Raw genomic sequence first — 24,243 nt, 5'->3', positions numbered from 1 at the left:
TTTTCAGGTGATAATCCACGTTTTCATCGATAATCCAAGCTAAACGATGATAATCCAGGTTTTGCGACAGATGATCCAGGTTTATCGTTGATACACCTAGATTGTCGGTCGAGAAACTAGACTATCCCAGGTTTCTCGGTCGATAGTGACCCGCTTTTTTCGACCTGGATTATCTCATTTTGGACAATTGGCTTGCCATAGATGTCAGATATCTCGCGACTTCGACAGCGTTTCCAGGGCAATACTTACGACATCACGTAAGCAAATAAAGATGGCGACTTCAGTTCTGAGTAACTAATTCACTTCGATTCCTTTGCAGCTGATTTCATAGCAAGATTTCGTATCGAGATCGCGACTAGTTCGATTAACACAATCAAATACAATTCCTTAATTCACTATCAAGCAAGGTACGGATCCAATTTTAATAACAAAGGCCTTCGAGTCTTAAAACTAACACTACTGTAGACCTACGTTACACTTACGCTACTATAGACCTACGTTACACTACAGTAGCCTAACGTAATGCCAAAGGGTAGTATTACTGGCACAGTTATTAAACGTACTGTAACCTAGGCTAGCCTAAATTAGATCTTTGCTCATGCTGTTATAATCTAACCAACGTGAAGTTACCCAAAATCCTAGTCATGTAAAATTGATGTACTGTTACCTGCTTCAGCTACCTCATCAATGACAATTAGGGCCTAGGTCCATTAATAATATTATTATTAACTGTCTAAGAAACATTATGGTTAACTTTGATCCCTCTTCAATGTTGATTGTGGGTTTCATGTACTGTATGTCATTCACCAATTAGTGAGAAGACAGTGATATTATTAGTAATTGTCACTTACTTTAGTGGCTTTCAGAGACTGCATAACAACTATAAATACAGTAGTATCTGAAGCACAATGCTTTGTCTCACACTTTCCACTCAATCTCTTGATATTTCCTGTTAGATGACAAACACTAACACCGGCACAAACGTGGAAGGCCATTAAAGCAATATGGTGGTCGTTTCTGGAGAAGACGGAGTACCCTTGCTGCCTCTGACATCCCACAACCGCCAGTTAGAGACACTTCGTAAGGTCCAACAAGCTCGGGACATTGAGGCAGGCAGGACAGATGCAGATGTCATACTGGCAGAGAGAGGTTTTGATGATGACATTGATGGGGAGTTCCTACTGCATGCCTCACCTAAGCAGAGGAGGAAGACCATACTGGTGATAGAGGATGGCTGTCTCATGGTTTTGGATTATTTGCAAATTTATGCCCTCATTATGGCCATGGCCCTTCGATGGCCTTGGCCGACAGACTGGCTTTATTCTACCAGATTTCTCTTTCTCTTCAATTTGGACATCTGGGAATTTCTGAAAGTCAACACCGCAGGTGTATTAACTGCAGCTCGAGACGGGTTCATCGACAGTTCCTTGATCCGATTCGACTACCGCATTCTTCTCTTGTTCTGGGCAGTTTTGTCTCTTGTGAGTGTCGCAACCTACGTAGGGTTCTATCTCGGCATGAACTATCAAAAGAAGTACAATTTCATGTTGCAGGTAGCCAAACTGAAAAGAGTATTTGTGATGTTGGCCGAAATTTTTGCTGTTCCTCTCGGCGTCGCATTTGCCAAGGTCTTCCATTGCAATGCAGATGGCAACATGGATGTTCACAACGAGACAGAGTGCGGTAGCATCGAGCACATTGCATATGCCTGTGTCGGAATCGTGGTCGTTTCGGGCATCTTCATCCTCCTTCCGATCTGGATGATCTTGAAGATACGTGGGCAGATCTTCAGCTATAAATCCGAACGCCATGAAGGTTACATGCAACTCAAGGAGTCGGAATATGCACATTCCCTAGATCTCATCTGGGCCTTCAATCTCTACCATCTATTTTCCTCCTTTCGTCTGTTCTGGGTGTATTACAGGCCAGTCATGTTCTTGCTCAAGTTGGCCTTTATTTTAGCTTACGGTACTCTGCTCTGGTACCCTACCTGGCAGGTAGGTTGCTTTGCCGTCCCCATTCTACTCATGTTCGTCGTCTCTCTCGTCAAATGGCCGTTCAGAGTTACCTCGTTCAACCCCCAGCTCTCCATCACCTTGTTCTGTTTACTGCTGTTGGCTTCCCTCGGAGTCGTACAGAATGCAGAGTCTTCCGATTCTGTCTTCTTCCAGCCAACGTTTCTCGTGTCCGAACTGTTGGTCGTTAACTGCTTCTGGTTGGGCTTTACGTTCCTGTGGTTGGCGTACATACTGCTGCGCTATTCCGGACTGCTGTGTAAATCCAGACCGCTCTGGCCTCAGATGGACAACAGTCGTTGTGAGAAGATGGCAGAGAATACCAGAAAGTACTTGCGGGCATTGCTCTGCGGTAGGGTCGTATTGGAACAGGCCCTGACCACCAGTAAACTGTTCAGCCCTGCTCATGAAGTGTCTCGTCAAATTCAGATCATCAACGCATACTGCAGAGAAGCCGAACTGCTCGACGATCCGATACACGATGCACTCTGGGATCTCTTAGACGAACTGCTAGAGGCACACGCTACCATCGCACCCTTCTCTCTGTTTGCCGAATCGGTGAAGCCGTCGATTAGAGTGACCGCGAAAGAACTGATGAAGCTGCTACCTTCCTTCAAAGAGAGACTGGCTCAGAGGGAGTACGATTTCATTCTGGTGTCTCCAATGAAAAAGCGCATGCTTCTTAAGATGTATGCACTAGGTAAGTAGCCATACCTTTAAATATGTTTAGCTGTATTGTATAAAATATCTGTGTTTTGAAACTCCAAAGTAAGGAGAAACCTCTTCTTACTGTATGCACAGGCTACTGCAGTCCATTGGTACAGTGGCCCAGAAAAGGCCAGAAGGGTCATCAGAGAAACGTTGGCTAGATTTCCTACGATTCTGGCCAAAATTGTGCATTTCCCCAGGATACACTCACTACAAATTTTCAACGTTTCCTCGTTGGATTCCAAGAAGAAAACGTTGCTCATTTGAGATTAATATTTTACTATTTTGAGATGAGGTAACCAACGATAACGATAAGTTTTGAACAAAATCAAACTCAAAACCCAAGCTATTATATTCATTGATAATGATTTTTTGAAAGAATGAATGTAGTACTATGGATTTGCACTAAACTGCTGAAACAACTGTCTTCAACTTTTTTTCTGCTCCTTTGTTGCTACATACTGTATCACTCAATTATCAAAGTTAGTGACGTTTTTTTTTTTTTTGCATTGCAGATAGTCGTACTTGATCTGTCATTAGTTTGGACTGATTTTAATAACTTTTCTGTCTGTTTTTGATTCCATTAGGTGTCTTCATGAATGGCAGAGATCTTGGAAGAGAAAGGCAAACTTTCCAATCAGAAACTGTGCAAAGATTATACAATCCTAAAACATCTGTTGTCCTTCAGCATAGACAAGTTCAAGGTAAAGCTTCTCTTTGTTTGCTACAGGTTACACACATTAAGCACCTTTAGGAGTCCTTTACCTTGTTAAGCCTGAATTGGCTTTTTAGAGGACTTCCCTCCACATGTATATATTTATTATCTGTGGAAAATCAAATAAATCAAATCAAATCAAACCTTTGATAGACTGTACTCTATGGCCTTTTGGCCTTTGGAAAAAATATATAAATCTAAGTAATGTGCACAGGATTTCATGGTGCGCCCACTTCTAAGTCTTCCCCGATTGAAACACGATCCTTTGATTTATGTACTGGTAGATTGTTCAGGTTGGATGTTAAACAGGTCTCTCAAATTTCAAGCCAAGTTTAAAGTGTACAGTAAGTGTATTATATGTGAACGATGGAAATAACTGACTGGGAAGCTAAAACGCAAAAAAGGAAAGTAGCAAAGAAATTTATGGCTGGAATGGTGTATAACCAGTGACCTTTGGTTTAAAACACCTGTTCTAGCTAACAACTTCTTCCCCAGGGGGGGTGGTGCCAGTCATGCAGGAGCCACACTAACTTGCATACTGGTGTCTCCAGGGATCACGCGCCAGTTACATTGGATACAGTAAAACACAGAAAGTGGCCGATAAATTCTGTAAATTAGTCAATTAACCAAAGGAGACTGATTGGGAATGTTTATAAAACTAACTTGAAAAGAGTTAAGTTGTTTAATCAATTAGTAATAACAAAGTTCAAATTACGTAGAAAAAATTGATTTAATTCTTCTCCCTGCTTCGTTAAGGTGATGATGGGAATTATGTCAATTTCAATGTGGAGGATGACGAGATACCAAACAATTACAAGAGACAGCAACAACTCCGAGAGGCGGGACTCATCCTCACAGGAATCCAAGAAGAGGAGGAGCATGATGATGATGATGCTATAGACGATGAACCCGGAAGCATCAGATACACAGATGTGAGTTTCAAGCCAATTTTAAGTTTTGTTTTCCAACTTCAAAATTATAGTCCGCATCTCCTTCAAGCAATTGTTAAATACAACATATATGGTCATCTGCTTACTGTCTAGTTCCTCTCTAGTAACGCACCGTTTTCTTAAGGCACAAAGGCAAAATATGGATGCTGAGGGCTGGCCTGGTTGGCTTCAGCATCCTGCTGCATTGGATGTTATATATTGTGTGCTGTGCAGTTGGCACCGCTGGTCTGCCGAGGTAATCTATTCTGTTTGACGTAGATGCAGCCGTGCTGCTGGAAGATAGTGCTAGAAATTTTCAAGTAATGCTCGAAACTTCAACAAGCAATTCATGGCCAACTGCGAAAGGAAATTTTCTTGTATAAGTCTAAATGAACTCTCCTCAATTTTGTGAAGGAATAGTAGAATCTGAATGGTCCAGGAAAGTAAATTTGAAGCAATTTGAGGATGTTAAAATGTGTGACCTTTACTGATGACCTTTAACTTCCTCTTTGTTACTACATAGGTTGTGTTTTTTTTTTTTTGGAAATCATATCATATCATTTACTGTTATCCTATATCTTCACTTTAACTAAGATTTTCAATTTTATAAGTTATCAAGCCTAGCCTATTTTCTATACTCAGGGTTTTTTATTTTGTTATCCCCTGAACTCAGGTTATTTATTTAGTTTTTTTTTCTGTTTTGTGTTCCTCTGCCTCTAAAGGAAATCGATGTGCTACCATTGAAATGTCTGACGAATGATGTTTTGTTGTTGTTGTCTCTGTTCCCTTTGTTTTATAGAGTGACCTAGTGTCATCCATTAATGATCAAGACATGGAAGACTTAAGAGAGATGATGGCAGGTATACCCAGCAGACCAGGGACTGGTGTCAGCTCATCTAAAAACAGGTACCTGCAAACTATTCAGTCCCCCCCCCCCACACATGTATCCAAACAGAAATATGTATACTTTCGGGAGTTAGTTAAGGGGTGTAGGGACATCTACTGATATGATGTGCCACCATTACAGATAGACAAATGTGATTGTAGAACTTTTACAACAACTTTCATTTGGCAATGTGTAATATTAAATTCCAGATTTTCAATTGCATGTGATGAAAGGTAAGTCTCCCAAGCATTTGTATATATACTGTAGCTTGAAACACACTCATTTTTTAGAAATTTAGTAAACATTTATTTTTATAAACGAATTTGTTAACAACAAAAATCCACTTTTGCCTCTCAAAACAAGTTACAAGGTAAGATATCTCTCAATAAGTAGACCTCAAGGCAAACAACCAGAGTAAATCACCCTTCCTTTCAACAGTTGAGCTTGCCCTTTTCTATATTTCAATGTGAGGAATTTCTGTCTATACACCCAGGTCTTATTTGTTGTATTGCATGTAGAAATTTTGCAAATAAATGCCAGTTATTTTGATATCTTTTTTTTCTTTATGGTCATTATAAGCATCAGTAATAATGTATTTTGAGTGACATGTGCTCAAAAAAATTGGCAGCTTAATAATGCTGAAACATGGAAACAATTAAGCTTTAATTCAGTACAGCGTGTAGAATCTATAAATTTGATATGCCGACTGTGTTAATGACGTATCAGGATATTCAACCCGCCCTTCTGCCTAATTTTTTGGTTTATTTTCTGTTACTTTCGCTTTGTTCAGTCTGGATCCTACATCTTCGGGAACTCTATCTGCCACATCAAGAAAGTCGACAGATTTGAAAGGCGCCGACAACGGAGAATCCCAAGCCTGATGATGGTCAAGTACAGTAGAAGTCTCCTCGGGTAGTCCGGATTTGTAAAAATCTCTTTCCAGAAAATCTTTCACATTTTTGGCAATATTTTGTTGAGTTTGATTTGGACAGGGGAAACAAAAAGAGGAAGATAGAGAAAGGTTTTATTCAACCTCCCGAGGACCTTTTACAAAAATGAATTATAAAAGAAAGAGGCAACAAGTATGCCCAAACTGTCCATTCTCTTAGACCCTTGTACGAAAATCTTGATTTCATCTTTACACCCAGCGCCGTTCGCCACGCTCCTTTGAGGCAGCCTCCGCAGAGACAACAGGTCGGACTCAAGCTATATTTAAGGTTACATTTTAGCTTAATCAAGAGATATACAAGAAGCAGCCACTTATACTGGAGTGCTCAATAGAATATTGTAAGGATACGAAATTCGTTTCCTTCTTAAAACTATGTGGAATTCAAAAATTTTTATTTTTTTTATATTTGTTATCATCGTGTTAGTGAAAGTCTATGAAATTGTTTAGCTTTACTGTATATATCTTGAACATTAAACATTCAATCACCTTGAAAAAAATATTCAATATTTTACAACAAGTTTGCAAAGTTCCTAAATTATGATAGTGAATCTTTTGAGTTGAGAGAAAACAGCTTTTGGTCAATAGTTAGTTAATAATTAAAACACAAACACCTGACTTGATAGAATATGGATTGTTTATATTGATTTATGGTATGGTACCATTTTAGCTTATTGTTATAACTTTTCTCTATATCTTTTTTATTTATTTATTTCATGTTCATAGATTGACTTTACATCTAGCATCTGAATCGGCTTCCCAATATATTAGACTGTTTTTATTAAAATATATTAAACAAAATTATAGGCTGTATTAATTTTATGACTATTTATAATATTGTTCAATTAACGAGGTGTCTTTCATGATCTATTTTTAAGTACATTCCATTCATTTGAATCCATATTTAGTCACTTTAAGCACAATGATCCTCTAGGAAATGAACCACCCACCCCAATCCCCATTACCCACCCCAACCCCCTTCACCCCACCTGTCAAAATTAAATAAATAAAAAAAGAAGTTTATCATGATGACTTTGTGGTGTTCCTGTAAACCTTCATCTTAACAGAATATCTTGTAACATCCTCCAGGTGTCATGTACATTTATATACCTCCTCACCAGCCCCTACGTACAATTGATCCAAAAAAGTCCATTTTTGTAGAGTGTTATAACATTAAAGTAGTGCAAATGCAAAAGCATATTAGAGAGAATCAGACTAGGTTAACTTTATGTGTACATAGGTCATAGTTCCGTCCATCTGTAGGCTACATTATGTCTTCTTATAACTTTAAATTGTGTAAAATGAATAAGATTACCAAAAGATAGTCTTCTGTTAATTTCTGAAATTGAATTTAAATTACTATTTTGTTTTTTTCTTAACTAGTTTTTGATATGGAATATATCTTTTTTAATGATCAAAACATTCCGTCCAGTATTGCAAGAACTTTGCTAAAATGATGTAGTTTGTGATAACAACAATGAAACCAGAGAATATAACAGTTTACACTGTTTTCTTGTCATTTTTTGTCTTCATGTCTGTCTGTCTGTCTGTCTACCTTCGTAATGTCTTGAGTGATATATTATGGAGATAATTTCTTGTCAATCAGAGAGAAATTATTTAGCAGCCATAAACCAAGTCAATTTATTGTTTGGTTTTCTTTGTTTGTATTGGTTATTTTGGTAGGTGGGGGTGTGGCCCAGGGGTACATTTGTCCTCATAGTTTGTGCATCTGTATTTACCACCTTTAAAATTGACAGATCTTTCTGAGTTTTATTCATCAAAGAAGTTTTCCAAGACAAGTTTTTCTACTACATGACCAAATGATGATGGTTGGTGTTACAATATGATCTCAATAAGTGTCATATACGGCTTTCCATGTAAGACAAGACAGTTCAATAAAGATGGCGACCATGCTAGTTTAGCTTCGCGTTCTATTCATTAAGAAGATCACCTATTTCCCCCCATCATGACCGAACCTGGCGATCCTCCGCCGACAACAGTTGGTTTCTCCTGTAACAGCAAAAGAAGAGTAGGTCTCTGGCATAGAATAATCTACCAGAAATGTGGCAACAATGATTGGCAAGGGAAGAGAAATGGGAGAAAAACTTCACCGTTTATGACAGGGACAGCTTTATTTAATTGGTGTTCATGATCTTGTCAAAATGCCCGAAAAAAACATCAGCAGAAAAGGTCATTAAGGAATGATATGCTGACTGAGCAGGGTCGAGTAATCGTAATAAATGAAAATCCTTTTCGTGTGATCTGTAGACCTGGAAACCGATCAGATGTTGTGAATCCAAATACTCGACGTATTGTAACCGGTCATAACTGATCCTCCTATATTAAACTGTCTGAAAAGTGTCTTCTTATTTGGAAAAAAAAAAATTGTAAGCCTATATGAGGCGCCACAGAAAAGCTCTCAAAAATAGTTTACTGTAAAGTCTATCTGACACTTTGAGATAAACTTGTAGATATTTTTAAGAAAATTTTGATTTTCCAAATGTCCCATGTGGGCCACCATAGCATGGAAAACCCCACACACTTTACCGGTTCCCCCCCCCCCCCCATTTGTCTCTGCCACTATTTGAGAGCTAAATCTGCGTAGACATGTTGCGAAAGTTTCTTGACTAATGCTAGTCAGTATCCTTGGCATTGGAAGGGGATGGCAGACAATAGTAGCAGTGGGGTGAACAGGAGTTCAAAGGGGGGAAGGGGGTTCAATATTTTTTCAAAATAAATTTATAACTATATAGGCCTAAGTAGCTGTAAATGCAAAATTGTGATCACAAATATTAATTAGCTCCCCCAACTGATTAAGGTAGGGGTCTCAACGTTTACAGGAGTGCCAGATCGAGGCAAATGACGGATTTTATAGTGGAGGTTTTTCCCAGTAGTGGGGTTTGAAGCCGTCTTCTATGAAAGGGGATTGCGGGTCCTTCCCGCGCCTCAGAGAAAGTGACGTCAATAGCATCCTTCTGAGGCATATTCATTTCAAGTTACATGATATGTTAGGGGAGGTACACCGTCCCGTAGTAGTGTTTACTCTTCAATGGCAGATGATGCAAAACTTCCTCAACTGAACCATATTCCCCCTGAATATCCGCGGTGGGGGTTTACCCTTGCGCTACCCACTGACTGACTGGTATCTGGCACGTTTCCGGCTTCTCTGATTTCCAAAATACGATTGTAGTTGTACAGCAATTGGCTGTGCAACGGAAGCGTATAAACGACATTAAGAATAATTTTCTACATATTGAGAAGTTATTTATTTTGCGGTATCATGGCACTTATACGCTCTCTTAGTAGATAAAGCACAGACTGCTAACATGACAACATGCGGTCTTTGCCGTCCGCCATTCTCAGATTGACCAGAACATTGGAACCAAGATCTTCAACCGCGCAGAAAAGTAGGTACATTTTGGGTCGTCTCACCACAGTGAACGTTCACTTGCAGTTATGTAACTTGCAAGTGTAAATATTTTGTTTATTAAGTAAGTTCTAGGTCCTAAGTTGCAAAGATAAATGTTAGGCCTAACTTAGGTTGACCCCTGTTGGTCTGCTGCAGACCTAGAAACAGTACTGTAACACACGACTCTTAGTTGGCTACGTAGGCCTTTCTGATACATGTTGGGCATATTACTATACTAATACTACTAGGCCTAGTATTACTAGTCTATTGTTCTAGTGCTGACAGTAGGGTTGGCAGGCCTAGGCTAGTTTTAATAGCCTCAGAAGTCAGAGTAACACACAACATCTTGTGTCAAATTGACTGTCAAGATTTGCTTGAAGTTGCTCGAATAGTTCTTAGATTAGAAGATGAACATTTCATCTTTAATTTATGAAAATGTAAATCACAGATTGTGTAATTTGGGTTGTGTATCTGGTACATTTGGTAGAAAACTTCTGAGAGAAAAATTGCCAAATGATGCATTTCTTGTGGTTGTAGAGTGAAGGACTACTTTGATACAGAAATAATGTTCCTTACATTACAGTAAATTGTATTTTCTGGTTCTTGGGGGAATTTGACAATTAGTAACACTTGACAGTTCATTAGGTGTGCCAAACTGGACCAACCATGTTGTGATCATAAGATGAAGCAAGTCAGTTTTATGATTTACTCATTTTATAGTTTTGCATCCCTTAATAAAATAAAAACTTTCATATCTCTGTATTTTTGTTTTTCTTTGCCATTGCAATAAAAAAAATTAGGAAAACTGTGGCTGATTGTCCTTCATGGCAAGGTTAAGTTTATTAGCACTTTGTTATCAACAGAGATTTTGACCAACGAATAAAAATGTCTTTGGCAATCAAAGAAAATTTAGCAACAAAAATGGAAAATTGCAAATAACGTTTATGTTACCACAATTAAATTTTTGCTGTGTCACTCAAATTTCAAATGGTGTCTTATTGTAATCATGGTGTACATCTGCATTTTACACGAACACTGTTTGTTTTGTATGCAATATGTACTTATGAAAAATACTGAAATATGCCATGTCATTCGAAGATGGGAATCCTGCAATATTGATATCAGTGCACACATTGTGTATGCTCTGCAGTACAGCACAGTTCTCCCGCCCTAAAGGATTAATGTGTTATTTGCCATATAATGTCTTATCTTAAATATATACATCTTGCGTGACGAAAAAGACACAAATGAACCCAAATTTCTAGTGGTTTTGTCCATGATACTTGTCATCTTTTTTAGAACTGATACTTTTTAGTGCTAGTAGATATTATGATACAGTATGAGGCCTGATATTATTATGTTATCTAGAGCTCATCTGATCCAAATGAATCATTTATTTCGTCATGTCAAGTTTATTGTTAACGGTTGAGCAGTAGTAATGAACAGGTGGGATCTCAGAGTAAGCAGACCAGCTGTTTCCTAGGGAGCAGTTACACAGCATTTTTTTTATATTTAATATATGCTCCACTGTTGTTGAGCTTGTAGAAAACAAAGTTGGGTGCACATGGCCAAAGTCTTCTGCTAGACTGCAAACAAAGGGTATATACAGTAACTAGTACTAGCTGAAACAATTGCCATCTGTATCTACTGGAGGGGGACAATATATTTATGTGTACAGTAAAAGCTGGTCTCAGTGTACAGTTTGTACATGTGTACAGTATGTCCATCATTAAGCACTACTCGTTATTCTGCTAACTATTATCGAATAAGTCATCAGTTTTTATACCGAAATGTAGATATTTCAACAACAAAAATGGAATCTGTCAGCATGGTTTGTCATCTCATGATTATTTCAGTCTACGTTTAATAGAGAAATGAAGACAATAATTACCCGAACATCTTTAACTATATATTTATTTAATATATATTGTATAATTTCAATTATAAGGTAAAACACAGCCTGAGATTATTCGTTTGTGTTATGGAAGTCTACATATAAGAGTCGAAAATTCCTTCATTCCCCCTCAGTTTCTTGTTTTGCAAAGTAGTTAAATCTATGTATGTGCGCCCAATGAAGTGATTCTATTCTATTGTAAGAAGGGAGTGGCTGCCTATTCAGGAATGCATGGTCACTATGTATATATAGCAGTAGTTGTGCATTCAGTTATATGTGGTCACTGTCTGTACTCTGTTGTGCATGCAGGTACTGTACTCTGTTGTGCATGCAGGTACTGGTCTATAACATTAGTATAGTTGTGAAGCAGTAGTGGTCAGTTAACTGTTTTAGACATGGAAGGTTTAGGTTGTGTTTTATCTGTGGCCAGGGTAGTGTTATTTGATATAGGGTGATTTTAGTTTGTTATTTGTAGTTTTCTGTATCATACATTACACTTTGTTTGATCTTCCAGTAGCTTGTAATTATAATTTCATTTGTCAATCCCCCCCCCCCCCTCTAGCGTGAGAAGTGTTGAGGTACTGTAACTGCTGGAATATTCTCTCGGACGACCTGGCCCACAATTAACCCCGCAGCCTAAATTGTCGTTGCAATATTTATGACATAGGGATGCTTGTAAAACATTAAATATTCACTTTGTAAGGAGATAGCCTGTTTCAGAAGTCATTGTTACCCTGGGTGCTGCCATTTTGTAATGTGCTACTGTAGCACGGCATTAGTGACACAAGGTGAAGGCCTTAATTTTTCTCTTTGCTCTTGTTACATATTTCTAATAATCCAGTCCATTTTCTGTTGTTCATTTACTATATTCTAGTTACAAACATATTGTTATGAACAATTTATATTAATTTGTTACTGACATCAATAATAGGTTTACTGTACTTTGGTAATGATGAAAACTACATCACTGCAGAAACAATACTGTAGTTGCAATTGCATCCTGTTCTGCCAAAAGCTTTGAAAGTCAAAAAAGGAAGAAATTAAGGATAAAAGTATGAGTGTCAGAGTGAGTGTCTCGAAGTAATTTTCACTCTTATTCAAATCTTTCATGCAATTTATATACAAAGGACTGCAATACTGTTCTTACAGTACAGCAAAGTGGAGTGAAGGGATTACAATCTTTCCCGGTAATTCCTTGTAGTGTTTTTTCACAATTAGCATTTCTCGCATCGGCCTTCGACGATGGTTGGGTTTGCTTCCGTCCCTGTAAAGAATGCTTTTAAAAAGAAGTTTCTTTCATATACACGTACAATTATTACTGTACATGCACAATATCATATATCTGCTACAGCTTGTTATATTTCATAGAGATTATGGCTGTCACTTTACCTTGCTCAATGAGAAGCTAGAAGTTTGAGATATACAGTAGTTAAACACGATTGGAACCCGGGCAGAATATTAACTGAAGGCTTTTCCTTCTTCATATCGCAACAGTCCAGTCGTTCCGTCGAATTCCCTCTTTGTGTAACATAATCCACCAGAGAATGGCTGGCAGTGACTCCTCAGGTTTCCCTGGTTTCGGTACGGATACCATCCACGTGGGCCAGGATCCCAATCAGTGGAAGTCCGGGGCAGTCATACCTCCGATTTCGTTGTCGACGACATTCAAACAGACGGGACCAGGTGAATACCCTGGGGTAAGTATTTGAGGCAGAGGTGCTTTTACTTCATTTCTTAAAGTCACATGATCATTTACAAATCTGTTTCCGGAGTTTTAACACCATTCGTAATAGGTGGTAATCTGTCACATAAACTTTGGATATCAAAATATCGTTTAAAATAGTCATCCTGTATATTACAATACAAATGCAAATTTTGTATACATAGTTTGTACACAGAACATTATTATATCCCTAGAGGCTACAGAAAAAATGTGCAGAATTTGAAATTGTCACATTTTTGTTGTTCATATTGGAAAATATGTAATTGTTTCAGCAGGAAGGATTCCCCTATGGGGTACCGTACCCTAAAAGGTGCCATTATTATCACTGGGACAGTAATACCGCTGATCAATTGTCTTATTGTCCTCATTTGTAGATCTACTGTATGTAACATACAGTATCTGTGCAATAGACCAGGTGTTACATACACACCGTACAGTACATCTGCTCGGGAGTCAATAGAGTCAATAGAACTACTGTAGGCAAAGTAGTTAAGTGTTTTTTGTTCTCTCTAAAATAGTACATTCAGTATGGTTTCATTCAATCGCACATCATCTGTGTTTACTATTGTTATTTATGCAGGTTAACTTGTAGGGAGTTCCACAATAATTAATTTGCATGTAAGGATTACGATACCAGGTTGATGTTGTTATTTGTCACTAAGTGAGTAAGAGGTACAGGCTAAATTTACCATATTTATCTCGTGATTTGGGGAATACAGTTATGCACAGTTTACTTATGTGAGTATCAGTTGAACCACATGCTTAACTTCTTGTATTGACAGACAGTAGCAATGAAAATGAACCGAACATAATCACTAGTCAAACCACTGTCAGTTTGACAGCAGGAAACTGCTGCATGTGTCAGTCAGCTCAAAGCCATAGGCAGAAGCTCTAGTTAAAGACACTGAACGTTCCTGATTTGAAAGTGTATGATGGTGTGGTTGCTCAAGGTTACTGTAAAGCAGGGGAAGCAACCATTTGTTATATACAGTGTTACATTGTCTTTTGATCTGTGTAGGGGTACGACTACAGCCGTGGTGGGAATCCCACAAGAGACTGTTTAGAAAAATGCTTTGCAGCTGTCGAAGGGGGCAAATTTGGTAAGAACCAGTGTCACTTACTTTTAAATGGCATTTTTGAAAACGTTTTATCAAAAATTCCAAAACTTAATATATTATTATTATTATGATTATTATTATTATTATTATTATGTGCAAGTGATATTTTATTCCAAAAGAGGTTTGTAGAACACAGAACTGCCAACGTTAGAAGTAATTCATTGTTTGTTCATTCAAAGAAATTACTGTAAGTATAGAAAATACCGACATCTAGCAGGAACCAGTTTGAAACTAGGTTATGACCTTTATATACCTATCTCTAATAGAAGTTTTATTGCTCAGTATTTCTCTTGCAAGAGACATGTGGTATTCCTCCTGTACATGTACAATTTAACCATATAAAAATTTTGTTCTTAAAATTAGAAGAGTTGGCTGGATAGCACCTCTATCCCTCTCCCCCTTTTATCCTTCAAGAAAACATACTGTAAATAGTAAGCTGGAATTGCTGATCAAGGAATGGATACAGTACTAGCTGATTCTTCAATTTCTGTACCAAGTTTTAATTGATTCTTGCTTCTCCCTGTAGCTCTGGCATTCAGCTCTGGTTTGGGTGCTACGATGTCTATATGCCACCTCCTGAAATCTGGCGATCACATCGTCGCCATGGACGACCTCTACGGCGGGACCAACAGGTACTTCCGAAGGATCTTGGCTAACATGGGCGTGGAAACGACATTTGCAGATGCGACGTCTATCGAGAAATTTAGCGCGGCTATGCGGCCAAACACCAAGGTATTACAGAACTTAAAAGTGAAGATATCTTCTGTGCCTGTGTTCCTTCTCTTCCCTTCATCAAGCCATATAGTGTACATTAGGAAAGACATTGTGCAAACAGTTTTAATGTTCCAGTGAAGAGTTGTGTGAACTTTGATATTGATCAAGTTGAAATAACTTACAATGATTCACAACTAAAGCATTCCTTCTGATAACATTTACATTGCAATGCTGCACAAAATATGAGGGCAAATAAGCTGAACATTGATAACTGTCATGACTAGCAAACTCAGTCACTAATCGCGACTTATTTTCAAACGGCAGAGTCGGCTAGATTTGTTTTTGTATCCGTCTTAGTCGGAACTGAGTATGCCAATAAGTTGTCTGTCATCGTTGACAGAATTTCCTTCAAAATGAGTTTTTTTTTTTTAGTTAAAACTGTTTATTCTTTCTGTTGGTTATTTTAAAGGGTCTGTGCCAGTAGGGATGCACCGGAACCGGATTTTGCCGGATAGTACATGACATCCGGCCGGATTTTATCCGGCCGGAACCGGATTTTTTCATTACACAAAAGAAAATTATTAATAACTACTATAATATATAATTGTTGACAAGCTTGATACAGTATGTAAATTTGTTTGCTGGAAAAATAGTGCATACTACCTACCTTTTTAAGGAATAATTCAGGCCAGATTTTGAAAAAGATCCGGCCGAATTTTGAAAAATATCCGGCCGGAACCGGATAATTGCTCACTATCCGGCCGGATAGTCCGGCCGGACCGGATATCCGGTGCATCCTTAGTGCCAGTGTCAAGTCATCAGCCGACTATTGAGACTGAGAGTTTACTCGATTACTATGAAGAAAAAGAAAAACAGAATGTTATAAGTACTTCATTCGAGTACTTTTACTTTATTGAGTTTTCAAGTACTAGTCAGTTGTCACTGCGTGAATGTTACTGAATACTTTGAGATCATGAATAAAGAAAAACAGTATATTGTTCTTTGGCAAATATTTTGATAGATTTTGACATAGATTAGATAAACATGATAAATTTTTAATTGGTAGATGTCATAGACTGAGTTGGACGAAGGAGAGCAGAATAAGAATAGCTATGTTTTTCTCCTCTCCCCAACTCTTGACATTTTGCTCATAACTGTCATCGATACATGTCAGAGGACAAAATATAATATTCTAAGCCGATGAATCTGCGCAGTCAACATAATAATAATAATAATAATAATAAATAAGTTCTTAATATAGCGCCAAATACTAAAGGCCTCTAGGCGCTTTACAAAACCTAAAAAAAAATTTTAAAAATCAAAAGACAGAGAAATCAGAGGAATAAAAAGCCTAGAAAACACATAAACGAAAAAAAAAAGTATGTAAAATACGAACACAAAAATCTAAAAACGCGAGGAGACTATAAAACAGACCAAAACCTATTAAAAAAATAATAATAACCAAAAAAAAAAACATGTCTTATTTTCTGTACTCTCCTGCTACCTCATTTGCAGTTGGTCTGGATCGAAACACCGACCAATCCACTACTCCGACTGGTAGACATCCCTGCCGTGGTGGCAGTCGCCAGGAAACAAAAAGACGTGTTGGTCGTCGTTGACAACACCTTCGCTACCCCTTACTTCCAGGTACGAATTGTTTTCAGCCACTGTAATGTCGGTAACCAAGTAACACTGGCAATTTCCTTGTTACATATATGTCAGAGTGAAATGTCTTCTAAATTGATGTTTAAACAGTTTTAACAGAACTTTGGTATTACGACAGTATCATATGCATTAAAAAAAAACATGGATTAACAATTGCGATTAAAAGAGAGTGCAAACTTTCACATACATGTGTGTAAATTGTTTTGTTTTTGTGTTTTGTGTTTTGTTGTGTAGACCAGCTTGATTTTAATAGTACAGTTTGCAGTTTCTAGATTTCAGAGCAAGCTACAGTATATGAGATGATATTCTGCCAATTTCTTGTACTGTTCTAGAGGCCCCTTGATTTGGGGGCAGACATCAGTATGAGCTCTGCTACCAAGTATATCAATGGCCACGGGGACGTCGTCATGGGACTGACCGCCATGAACGACGAAGCCTTGTACAAGCGACTGCATTTCACTCTCTACGGTAGGTATGCTACTACTCACAGCACACACACATGTGACGCTGCAGTGTGTACTTTTCCTACCTTTTGTTTACCAGTAGTAAGTAAGTTAGGTGAATAATACAGTCAGTTATTTCTAACCATGATGACCGAATGTGAAATTAAGCAGTCGATAAATTTTCTTTTCCTTTTTCTTTTTTTTTCTCTCTCTCTTCGACACTTAGCTGTATATTATGCAATACTTGATATATATAAAGATGATACATAATTTTTAATCACACAGCTGGGGGTGCTTGCCCTTCGGCGTTTGACTGCTACTTGGTGAATCGCGGGATGAAAACCCTCCACGTGAGGATGAAGGAACATTTCAGGAACGCCATGGCTGTAGCCAACCATCTAAAGACCCATCCAAGGGTGGAGTCTGTGATTTATCCAGGTCAGTGCCGCCGCCTCTAATTGGATTATTTATTGGTCGTTTGATGGTTTCTTCTTTGTCAACGGTAGTATTTCTGTTCGCTTTTCCTCGATAACTTCTTATGATCTTATGTCAAGGGTGTAGGAACCGGGGGGGCTGGGGGGGCGCCAGCCCCCCGTGAAAAATATGGGGGGCGGAAGTATCATTCCGCCCCCCCGCTCAGCAAGTCAGAAAACCCCTTTTTCATTTCCAAATCAGAAAAAAATCTCATTTGGAGCACGAAATTGCATCTAAGGCCAGGTGAAAATGCAAAATTATTTACAAAATGGAGTGGGTGTTGAAGTGTGCTATATTGCACCAACTTGCATCTGAGGCCACCTGGAAATGCAAAAAAAATCCAAAGGGGAGGGGGACACCCCCTCCCCTTAGACCCCTCCCCCAGGCCGGCCATCAGTCTTCAGCCCCCCCACTCAAAAGTACCTTCGTCCTTTGATCGAAGCACTGTCTGCCTAGATGAAAAAAAAGGTATTGCTAACATTGAGGGGTCCGACACACAAGCTTGTTCTTGCTATGATCACACAAGCTTTCTAATAAAGCACCAGCTGGTTACCTCCATAAAGTCCTCAATACCAATATTTTTTGTAACAACATACACCATTTCACTCTGGACTAAATTACTCCATCTCTTATTTGTCATTCGTAGGCCTTCCAGAACATCCTCACCATGAGTTGTATAAGAGACAGATGAAGGGATTCAGTGGAATGGTCACCTTTAAATTGAAAGGTAACTTAGAAAATGCCACAAAGTTTCTCCAGACCATCAAAGTGTTCACCCTCGCCGAAAGCCTGGGAGGTTTCGAAAGCCTGGTGGATCATCCGTAAGTTACAGACTTCACCCAATCGTGTTTTTGTTTTATTTCTCTTCAAAGAGACAGGAGGGGTCATCTGTCTTGGTTTTATTCTATAAACTATAACATCGATGGTACAATTTACTGTGTTGCTCTACACTTGGTTGTGACCCAGTAGAATATGTAGTTTATTCTAAATATTTAAAAAAAATGTAAATTTATGTTAAAATAATGGAGGATGGTGATGAATCAGCAGAAACCTGTTTTACTTCCTTCCCCTCAGACATGTGTACACACTTCAATTCTCTGGTAATGTTTTCTATCCTTTCCATATCTCACCCCCACTCAACAGTACTACCCCCTCCCCCTCCCAACCCCACCATCTTAATTAAGAAAAACACCTTAAGGCTATGTTGGAAGATCGGAAATATCCAATCCATTTTAATTATTAAGATATGTCTTCCATCTAAGTATTATTCAAAGGTGAAAATAGTTATTTCGTTTGTGGCTTTTATTTTCTTCTGGAAATGTTTCCAAGGATGTGTATCATGGACGAAAGATTGCAAACTTTCCAATTTTGTCCTTCCTGCAGAGCACTCATGACTCACGCATCCGTCCCGCCAGAGCAGCGCAAGGAGCTGGGCATTGATGACACCCTACTCAGGTTATCCGTGGGCCTTGAGGATACCAAAGACATCATTGAAGACCTAGATCAAGCCTTAGCAGCCGCTGTGAGTTTATCAGTCATTTATCAACACCCTCTGATACCTACCCATCTCCCCTCCCCCCCACCCCCCTCCCTCCTTCATCAACTCTCCTAAGACTTTCACTAAAGCATAGTAATGGTAAACCACTGTTATGACATAGTAATGGTAAACCACTGTTATGGCATAGTAATGGTAAACCACTGCTATGGCATAGTAATGGTAAACCACTGTTTTGGCATAGTAATGGTAAACCACTGTTTTGGCATAGTAATGGTAAACCACTGTTTTGGCATAGTAATGGTAAACCACCGTCCTCGCATAGTAATGGTAAACCACAGTCCTCGCATAGTAATGGTAAACCACTGTTATGGCATAGTAATGGTAAACCACTGTTATGGCATAGTAATGGTAAACCACTGTTATGGCTTAGTAATGGTAAACCACTGTTTTGGCATAGTAATGGTAAACCACTGTTATGGCATAGTAATGGTAAACCACTGTTATGGCATAGTAATGGTAAACCACTGTTATGGCATAGTAATGGTAAACCACTGTTATGGCATAGTAATGGTAAACCACTGTTATGGCGTAGCAATGGTAAACCACTGTTATGGCATAGTAATGGTAAACCACTGTTTTGGCATAGTAATGGTAAACCACTGTTATGGCTTAGTAATGGTAAACCACTGTTATGGCATAGTAATGGTAAACCACTGTTATGGCGTAGCAATGGTAAACCACTGTTATGGCATAGTAATGGTAAACCACTGTTATGGCATAGTAATGGTAAACCACTGTCCTGGCATAGTAATGGTAAACCACTGTTATGGCGTAGCAATGGTAAACCACTGTTATGGCGTAGTAATGGTAAACCACTGTTATGGCATAGTAATGGTAAACCACTGTCCTGGCATAGTAATGGTAAACCACTGTCCTGGCATAGTAATGGTAAACCACTGTTATGGCATAGTAATGGTAAACCACTGTTATGGCATAGTAATGGTAAACCACTGTAATGGCATATAGTAATGGTAAACCACTGTTATGGCATGGTAACATTTGGTAAACCACTGTTACGGCATATAGTAATGGTAAACCACTGTTATAGCATAGTAACATTTGGTAAACCACTGTTATGGCATTAGAGTTGACTTTGGAACTGGTTATATCATGAGAAGCCCATAATATAGTATAAGGACAGCATTGGAATTGCTCTGAATTGCTTCTATCAACAAAATACCATCCCACATTGTATACCACAGAGTCATCACAACCCTTGATTTAAGGACAACAAGATTTTGAAGTAAGGCATTTGATATAGTGAAGCTTGAATGTGATAGTACTATATGTGTGCCCTAATAATAACTGTCTGGTTAGGATATCTGTGAAGGTGTGTCCGAAGGTCTGCATACTAAAATAAACAAAACTGGTTAATGGTGTTGTCATTTGTAGATAGTCAATGTTTGCTTTACAAATAGATAAACTATAACTGTTTGCAGTGGAGAGGGGAAGGATGAGAGCTTTATCATATGGCTTGTTTGGAGAGAGATAACTCTACAGGTAAACGCTGAGTTTGCTTTATCAGGCAGTCTATTAAACTGCAAATGAGGGCCCAGCACACTGTCAGTTTTGTTGGTAAAGAAGGCTCAGGTGTATTGCAGCTTCTCCTTGAACAAGAGAATGCTTCCCACACACAAATGTAGTATTTTCAATGCTATCTTGTGATATTATTAATCTGAAATGCTTCACTGTAGTTTAGGTTTTATCTTTGTGTGACATTCGTCTACCGTTCTAAATCTTTCTCAACAATTACAAAGTTTTCATAGTATATGTATCTAAGTTGCATATAAATTTTTTTTACAGTAATGTCTAAGTAAGACACCACCCTGCAACCCTCCTTAATGATTTCTGTTCTTGTTACTAACACACATAGTAGCCAATTGGGATTGCGTGGTATGATGGATACAAATATAATCAGTATCGTTAGCAATGTGATAAAGGTGGTAAACAACATTAGTGTACAGGTTCTTTATATCAAATGTGCCTGTCGACTGCACAGGAGGACACCCATGATTGATATGTTTTTGTGTGTGTTTGTTTTGTTGTTTTTTAAAGATTACAATAGGAATGAGCGTATCTTTTGTCAGATATGCGTGAAATGTACTCAATATATTTTACTGTATACCAAATGTGACTGTTGACTGCACAGGACACCATATGATTGATTTGTTTGATTGTGAGTGCATTTATAGTTTTTAAGGATTGCAATAGAATCAGCATTGCATTGCAGCTCAAGTTGAATGACTAACTACACATTAGCACAGCAGCAGTTTTGAAGAACCGACCTCAGCCCCCATTCCCCCCCCCCCCTTTTGCTTGCTTAATGAGTTACCCACGTAATGGTAACATTCTTGAAAGGAAGACAATACATCTAGGCATACTAGAACTCTGCAATGTGCATTTTCCAAGACTAAATACATGGCTAAAATAGTGCATTAGGCTAATCTAATTAAATAGAATATTTTCTTGGTTAATATATGTGTGCTGGTTTGTTTATTGTCTTGATAAATTAATCAGTTTCCTTGTCTCTGGGCTAAATATAAAGCATTTTCCCAATACCCTGCCCCCCCCCCCGACTCCACCCATCCACCCCTCTCCAAGCCCCTTGATTGCTGCTAGAGTGTTGTTTGGTAGTGCCTTAATGTTAGGACACTAGAGGAATTGGCCGTAGGTGTTTTGCCTTTTGTTCATTGATTTCTCTTTCAATTTCAGGTACCAGACAGCCTACTTTAACTCTTCCAATGGACTAGTGTGTTCAGTGTTGCTGATTAGGATCTGGCCAGTTCTGTTGAACATTCAGCAGTTTTCATATATTTTACCATCTATAGCTACAGGTATACCTTGTAATTATCACGGACTTTCAAATACCAAACTTCACGTGAAGACAAATATGGCTTGAATCAAGTCAGGCTTCTTATGCTGTTAATTCAAAACTAATTTAATGGGACATTAAATCTAATTATATTTAACTTCAGTGTTTGTTGCTTAAAATTCTATTCAGTAGAAGCCACATTTATTGAAAAATCTTAGATTCACATTAGACTATTAATCTTGGATATATATATATATATATATATTTAACTTCAGTGTTTGTTGCTTAAAATTCTTTTCAGTAGAAGCCACATTTATTGAAAAATCTCAGATTCACATTAGACTAATTAATCTTGGATATAAAAAAACTCACTCTGTACTTAAAGTTGCAAGATTAATTTCCTGACATTATATATGGTAATGGAAACCAAGCAAATTAAGTGAGCATACAGTTTTAGAGTTACAATCCAGTTGTTTGGTTTTTTTTACAATCCAGTTGTTTGGGGTTTTTTTGGTAGGGGGAGAGGGGGTATTTCATCAACCTGAAAGCTACAACAGAGTCTGTAATGATGAATGGATGATACTTTCAAATTGTGTTTGTTATTTTAACACTATTCAGGCATATGAAAAGTTTGTCCATACAGCTTTAGATGCTTGTAGATGGAAAGATCAATTAAGCAACGTTCTTTTAACGTCAGGTTAACCAACTAACTTAGCTCTCATGCATTAGACTGAGTATCCATCCCATGAGGTCTCGTGGCTCGGTCCTTGTGGAGTGTCCTGGATCTACAAGTTTGAGGACTGCAGGCTTAGATCATTTATAGTATTTGTTATTTGTTTGATAAACAATACATTGCATATCATTCGTCAACCTTCAACCTGATCAGGTGTGTCTATTCTCTTTTCGGAGGGACTCGTGGTACTTCATTCGATGCAACACTGTCATGATCACACGGTTGGAGTCTCAGATTAAGGGAACGGGGAGGGTCCATAGTGTGGATCAGTTCCGTTGTTTTATTTTCATATGCAGATTTTTTAATCTCCAGTGACTACAGATATTTGTATCTCAGCACATGAATCAGGCTCCAAGCTCTGTATTTAAGTATTTCTTGAAACCCAGTATTTTACCTCAAAGTATGTGTTTTTTGACAATATTCAATCAATCTTCAATCAATAGAATGGTTTTCAAGGAAGGTTGAGTTATGGACCAATTTAAAAGTCTGTTAATGTGTCCTCTCTCTTTGTCGAAGCTATGAACATTTTCTGAGTCAAGGAATGAATCTTGGACATCGAAACAGACCAGAAATGTTAAAGCATGTTGGTTATTTGCCTTGAGACCTAAACAGTAGTTTAACCCAAAAGCATTTTAATCAGTATAATCTGTCCATTCAAATTTGATGTAAAACCTTTAATATTATATATAAATTAATATGCTTCATATTTTCCGCAATTGTGCATATATTAATTCATTTTATGAGAGAGCCACTTTAACAAGAGATAATATTTAAAAACTGAAACAGAATTGCAGCAATTCTAGCAACTCCTCTCATTTTTCTGTCTTCTTTCTTCTATCTTCTTACTTCTATTTGTGACCATTGTAAATCTTGCAACCATGATGGCATGCCTGTGCAGTGGCTGAACTAGGGGTATTGGTCAGGAGGGGCGAGAATGGTCTCTAGGGGCGCTTTTGACACTATCTAAGCGGAGCGCCACCACAGGTTGGCGCGTAGCGTACAGAAATGTTTTGAGTAAAGATACTCCCTAGATCGCCGGAAATGACCATATCGGGGCCTGGCTAATTTGCAGATAAACGAAAAATAAATAGGTGTCATCGCCAAATTACACCTACAAAATGTGACAAATGTCAATAGATAGATGAGAGTGCAATAAAAAAGTCAATAATTGCGAATAAGTAAAAAGTGGTAAAGAGCTGAAAAGGGCGCCAGCAGTCCATTTGAGTCCGTCAGGGGGGGGGATCCGCCCCCCTGACTGTATGGTCGCTCCGCCACTGTGCCTGTGCATGTACGTGATGCCTTACTTTGTAAACACCATGCATCAGAGAGTTGGAAATGGGTCTCATATGTGCTAGGTGGATTTCCGAATGTCCCATGTTTAATTGTAAACCTTTGTTTATTTTGGTTTGCCGTCAAGAGCGCTATTACTATGCAATATGGCTTTCCCATCGTGTACATATTCAAGGTAATACTACTAATGAGCTTCAAATAGCAGCATTTG

General features: G+C 38.3%; 2 protein-coding genes across 4 annotated transcripts; both read left to right on the top strand.

Annotated features, from left to right (window-relative positions):
- Positions 1 to 225: 225 nt before the first annotated feature.
- LOC139983376 (uncharacterized) lies at positions 226 to 7,697 on the top strand. The gene is made up of 6 exons (XM_071996898.1): positions 226 to 407; positions 957 to 2,715; positions 3,311 to 3,427; positions 4,195 to 4,370; positions 5,167 to 5,273; positions 6,044 to 7,697. The coding sequence occupies exons 2-6, from the start codon at positions 1,005 to 1,007 to the stop codon at positions 6,132 to 6,134; spliced, it is 2,202 nt and encodes a 733-aa protein (XP_071852999.1). The 5' UTR covers positions 226 to 407; positions 957 to 1,004; the 3' UTR covers positions 6,135 to 7,697.
- A 1,754-nt stretch (positions 7,698 to 9,451) lies between these two features.
- Positions 9,452 to 22,507, top strand: LOC139983471 (cystathionine gamma-lyase-like). 3 transcript variants are annotated; one of them, XM_071997028.1, is made up of 10 exons: positions 9,452 to 9,606; positions 12,997 to 13,199; positions 14,244 to 14,325; positions 14,870 to 15,075; positions 16,573 to 16,704; positions 17,055 to 17,190; positions 17,451 to 17,603; positions 18,286 to 18,460; positions 19,023 to 19,161; positions 21,910 to 22,507. In XM_071997028.1, the coding sequence occupies exons 1-10, from the start codon at positions 9,534 to 9,536 to the stop codon at positions 21,928 to 21,930; spliced, it is 1,320 nt and encodes a 439-aa protein (XP_071853129.1). In that variant the 5' UTR covers positions 9,452 to 9,533; the 3' UTR covers positions 21,931 to 22,507. The 3 variants fall into 3 exon arrangements, with proteins under 3 accessions (XP_071853129.1, XP_071853145.1, XP_071853135.1); XM_071997044.1 differs by having other exon boundaries at positions 9,496 to 9,610; XM_071997034.1 differs by lacking the exon at positions 9,452 to 9,606 and adding an exon at positions 12,242 to 12,290.
- The last annotated feature ends 1,736 nt before the right edge of the window (positions 22,508 to 24,243 follow it).

The sequence above is a fragment of the Apostichopus japonicus genome, chromosome 2 (genome assembly GCF_037975245.1).
Source record: "Apostichopus japonicus isolate 1M-3 chromosome 2, ASM3797524v1, whole genome shotgun sequence".
NCBI classification, from domain to species: domain Eukaryota; kingdom Metazoa; phylum Echinodermata; class Holothuroidea; order Aspidochirotida; family Stichopodidae; genus Apostichopus; species Apostichopus japonicus.
This window is presented reverse-complemented; position numbering and strand designations above follow the sequence as displayed.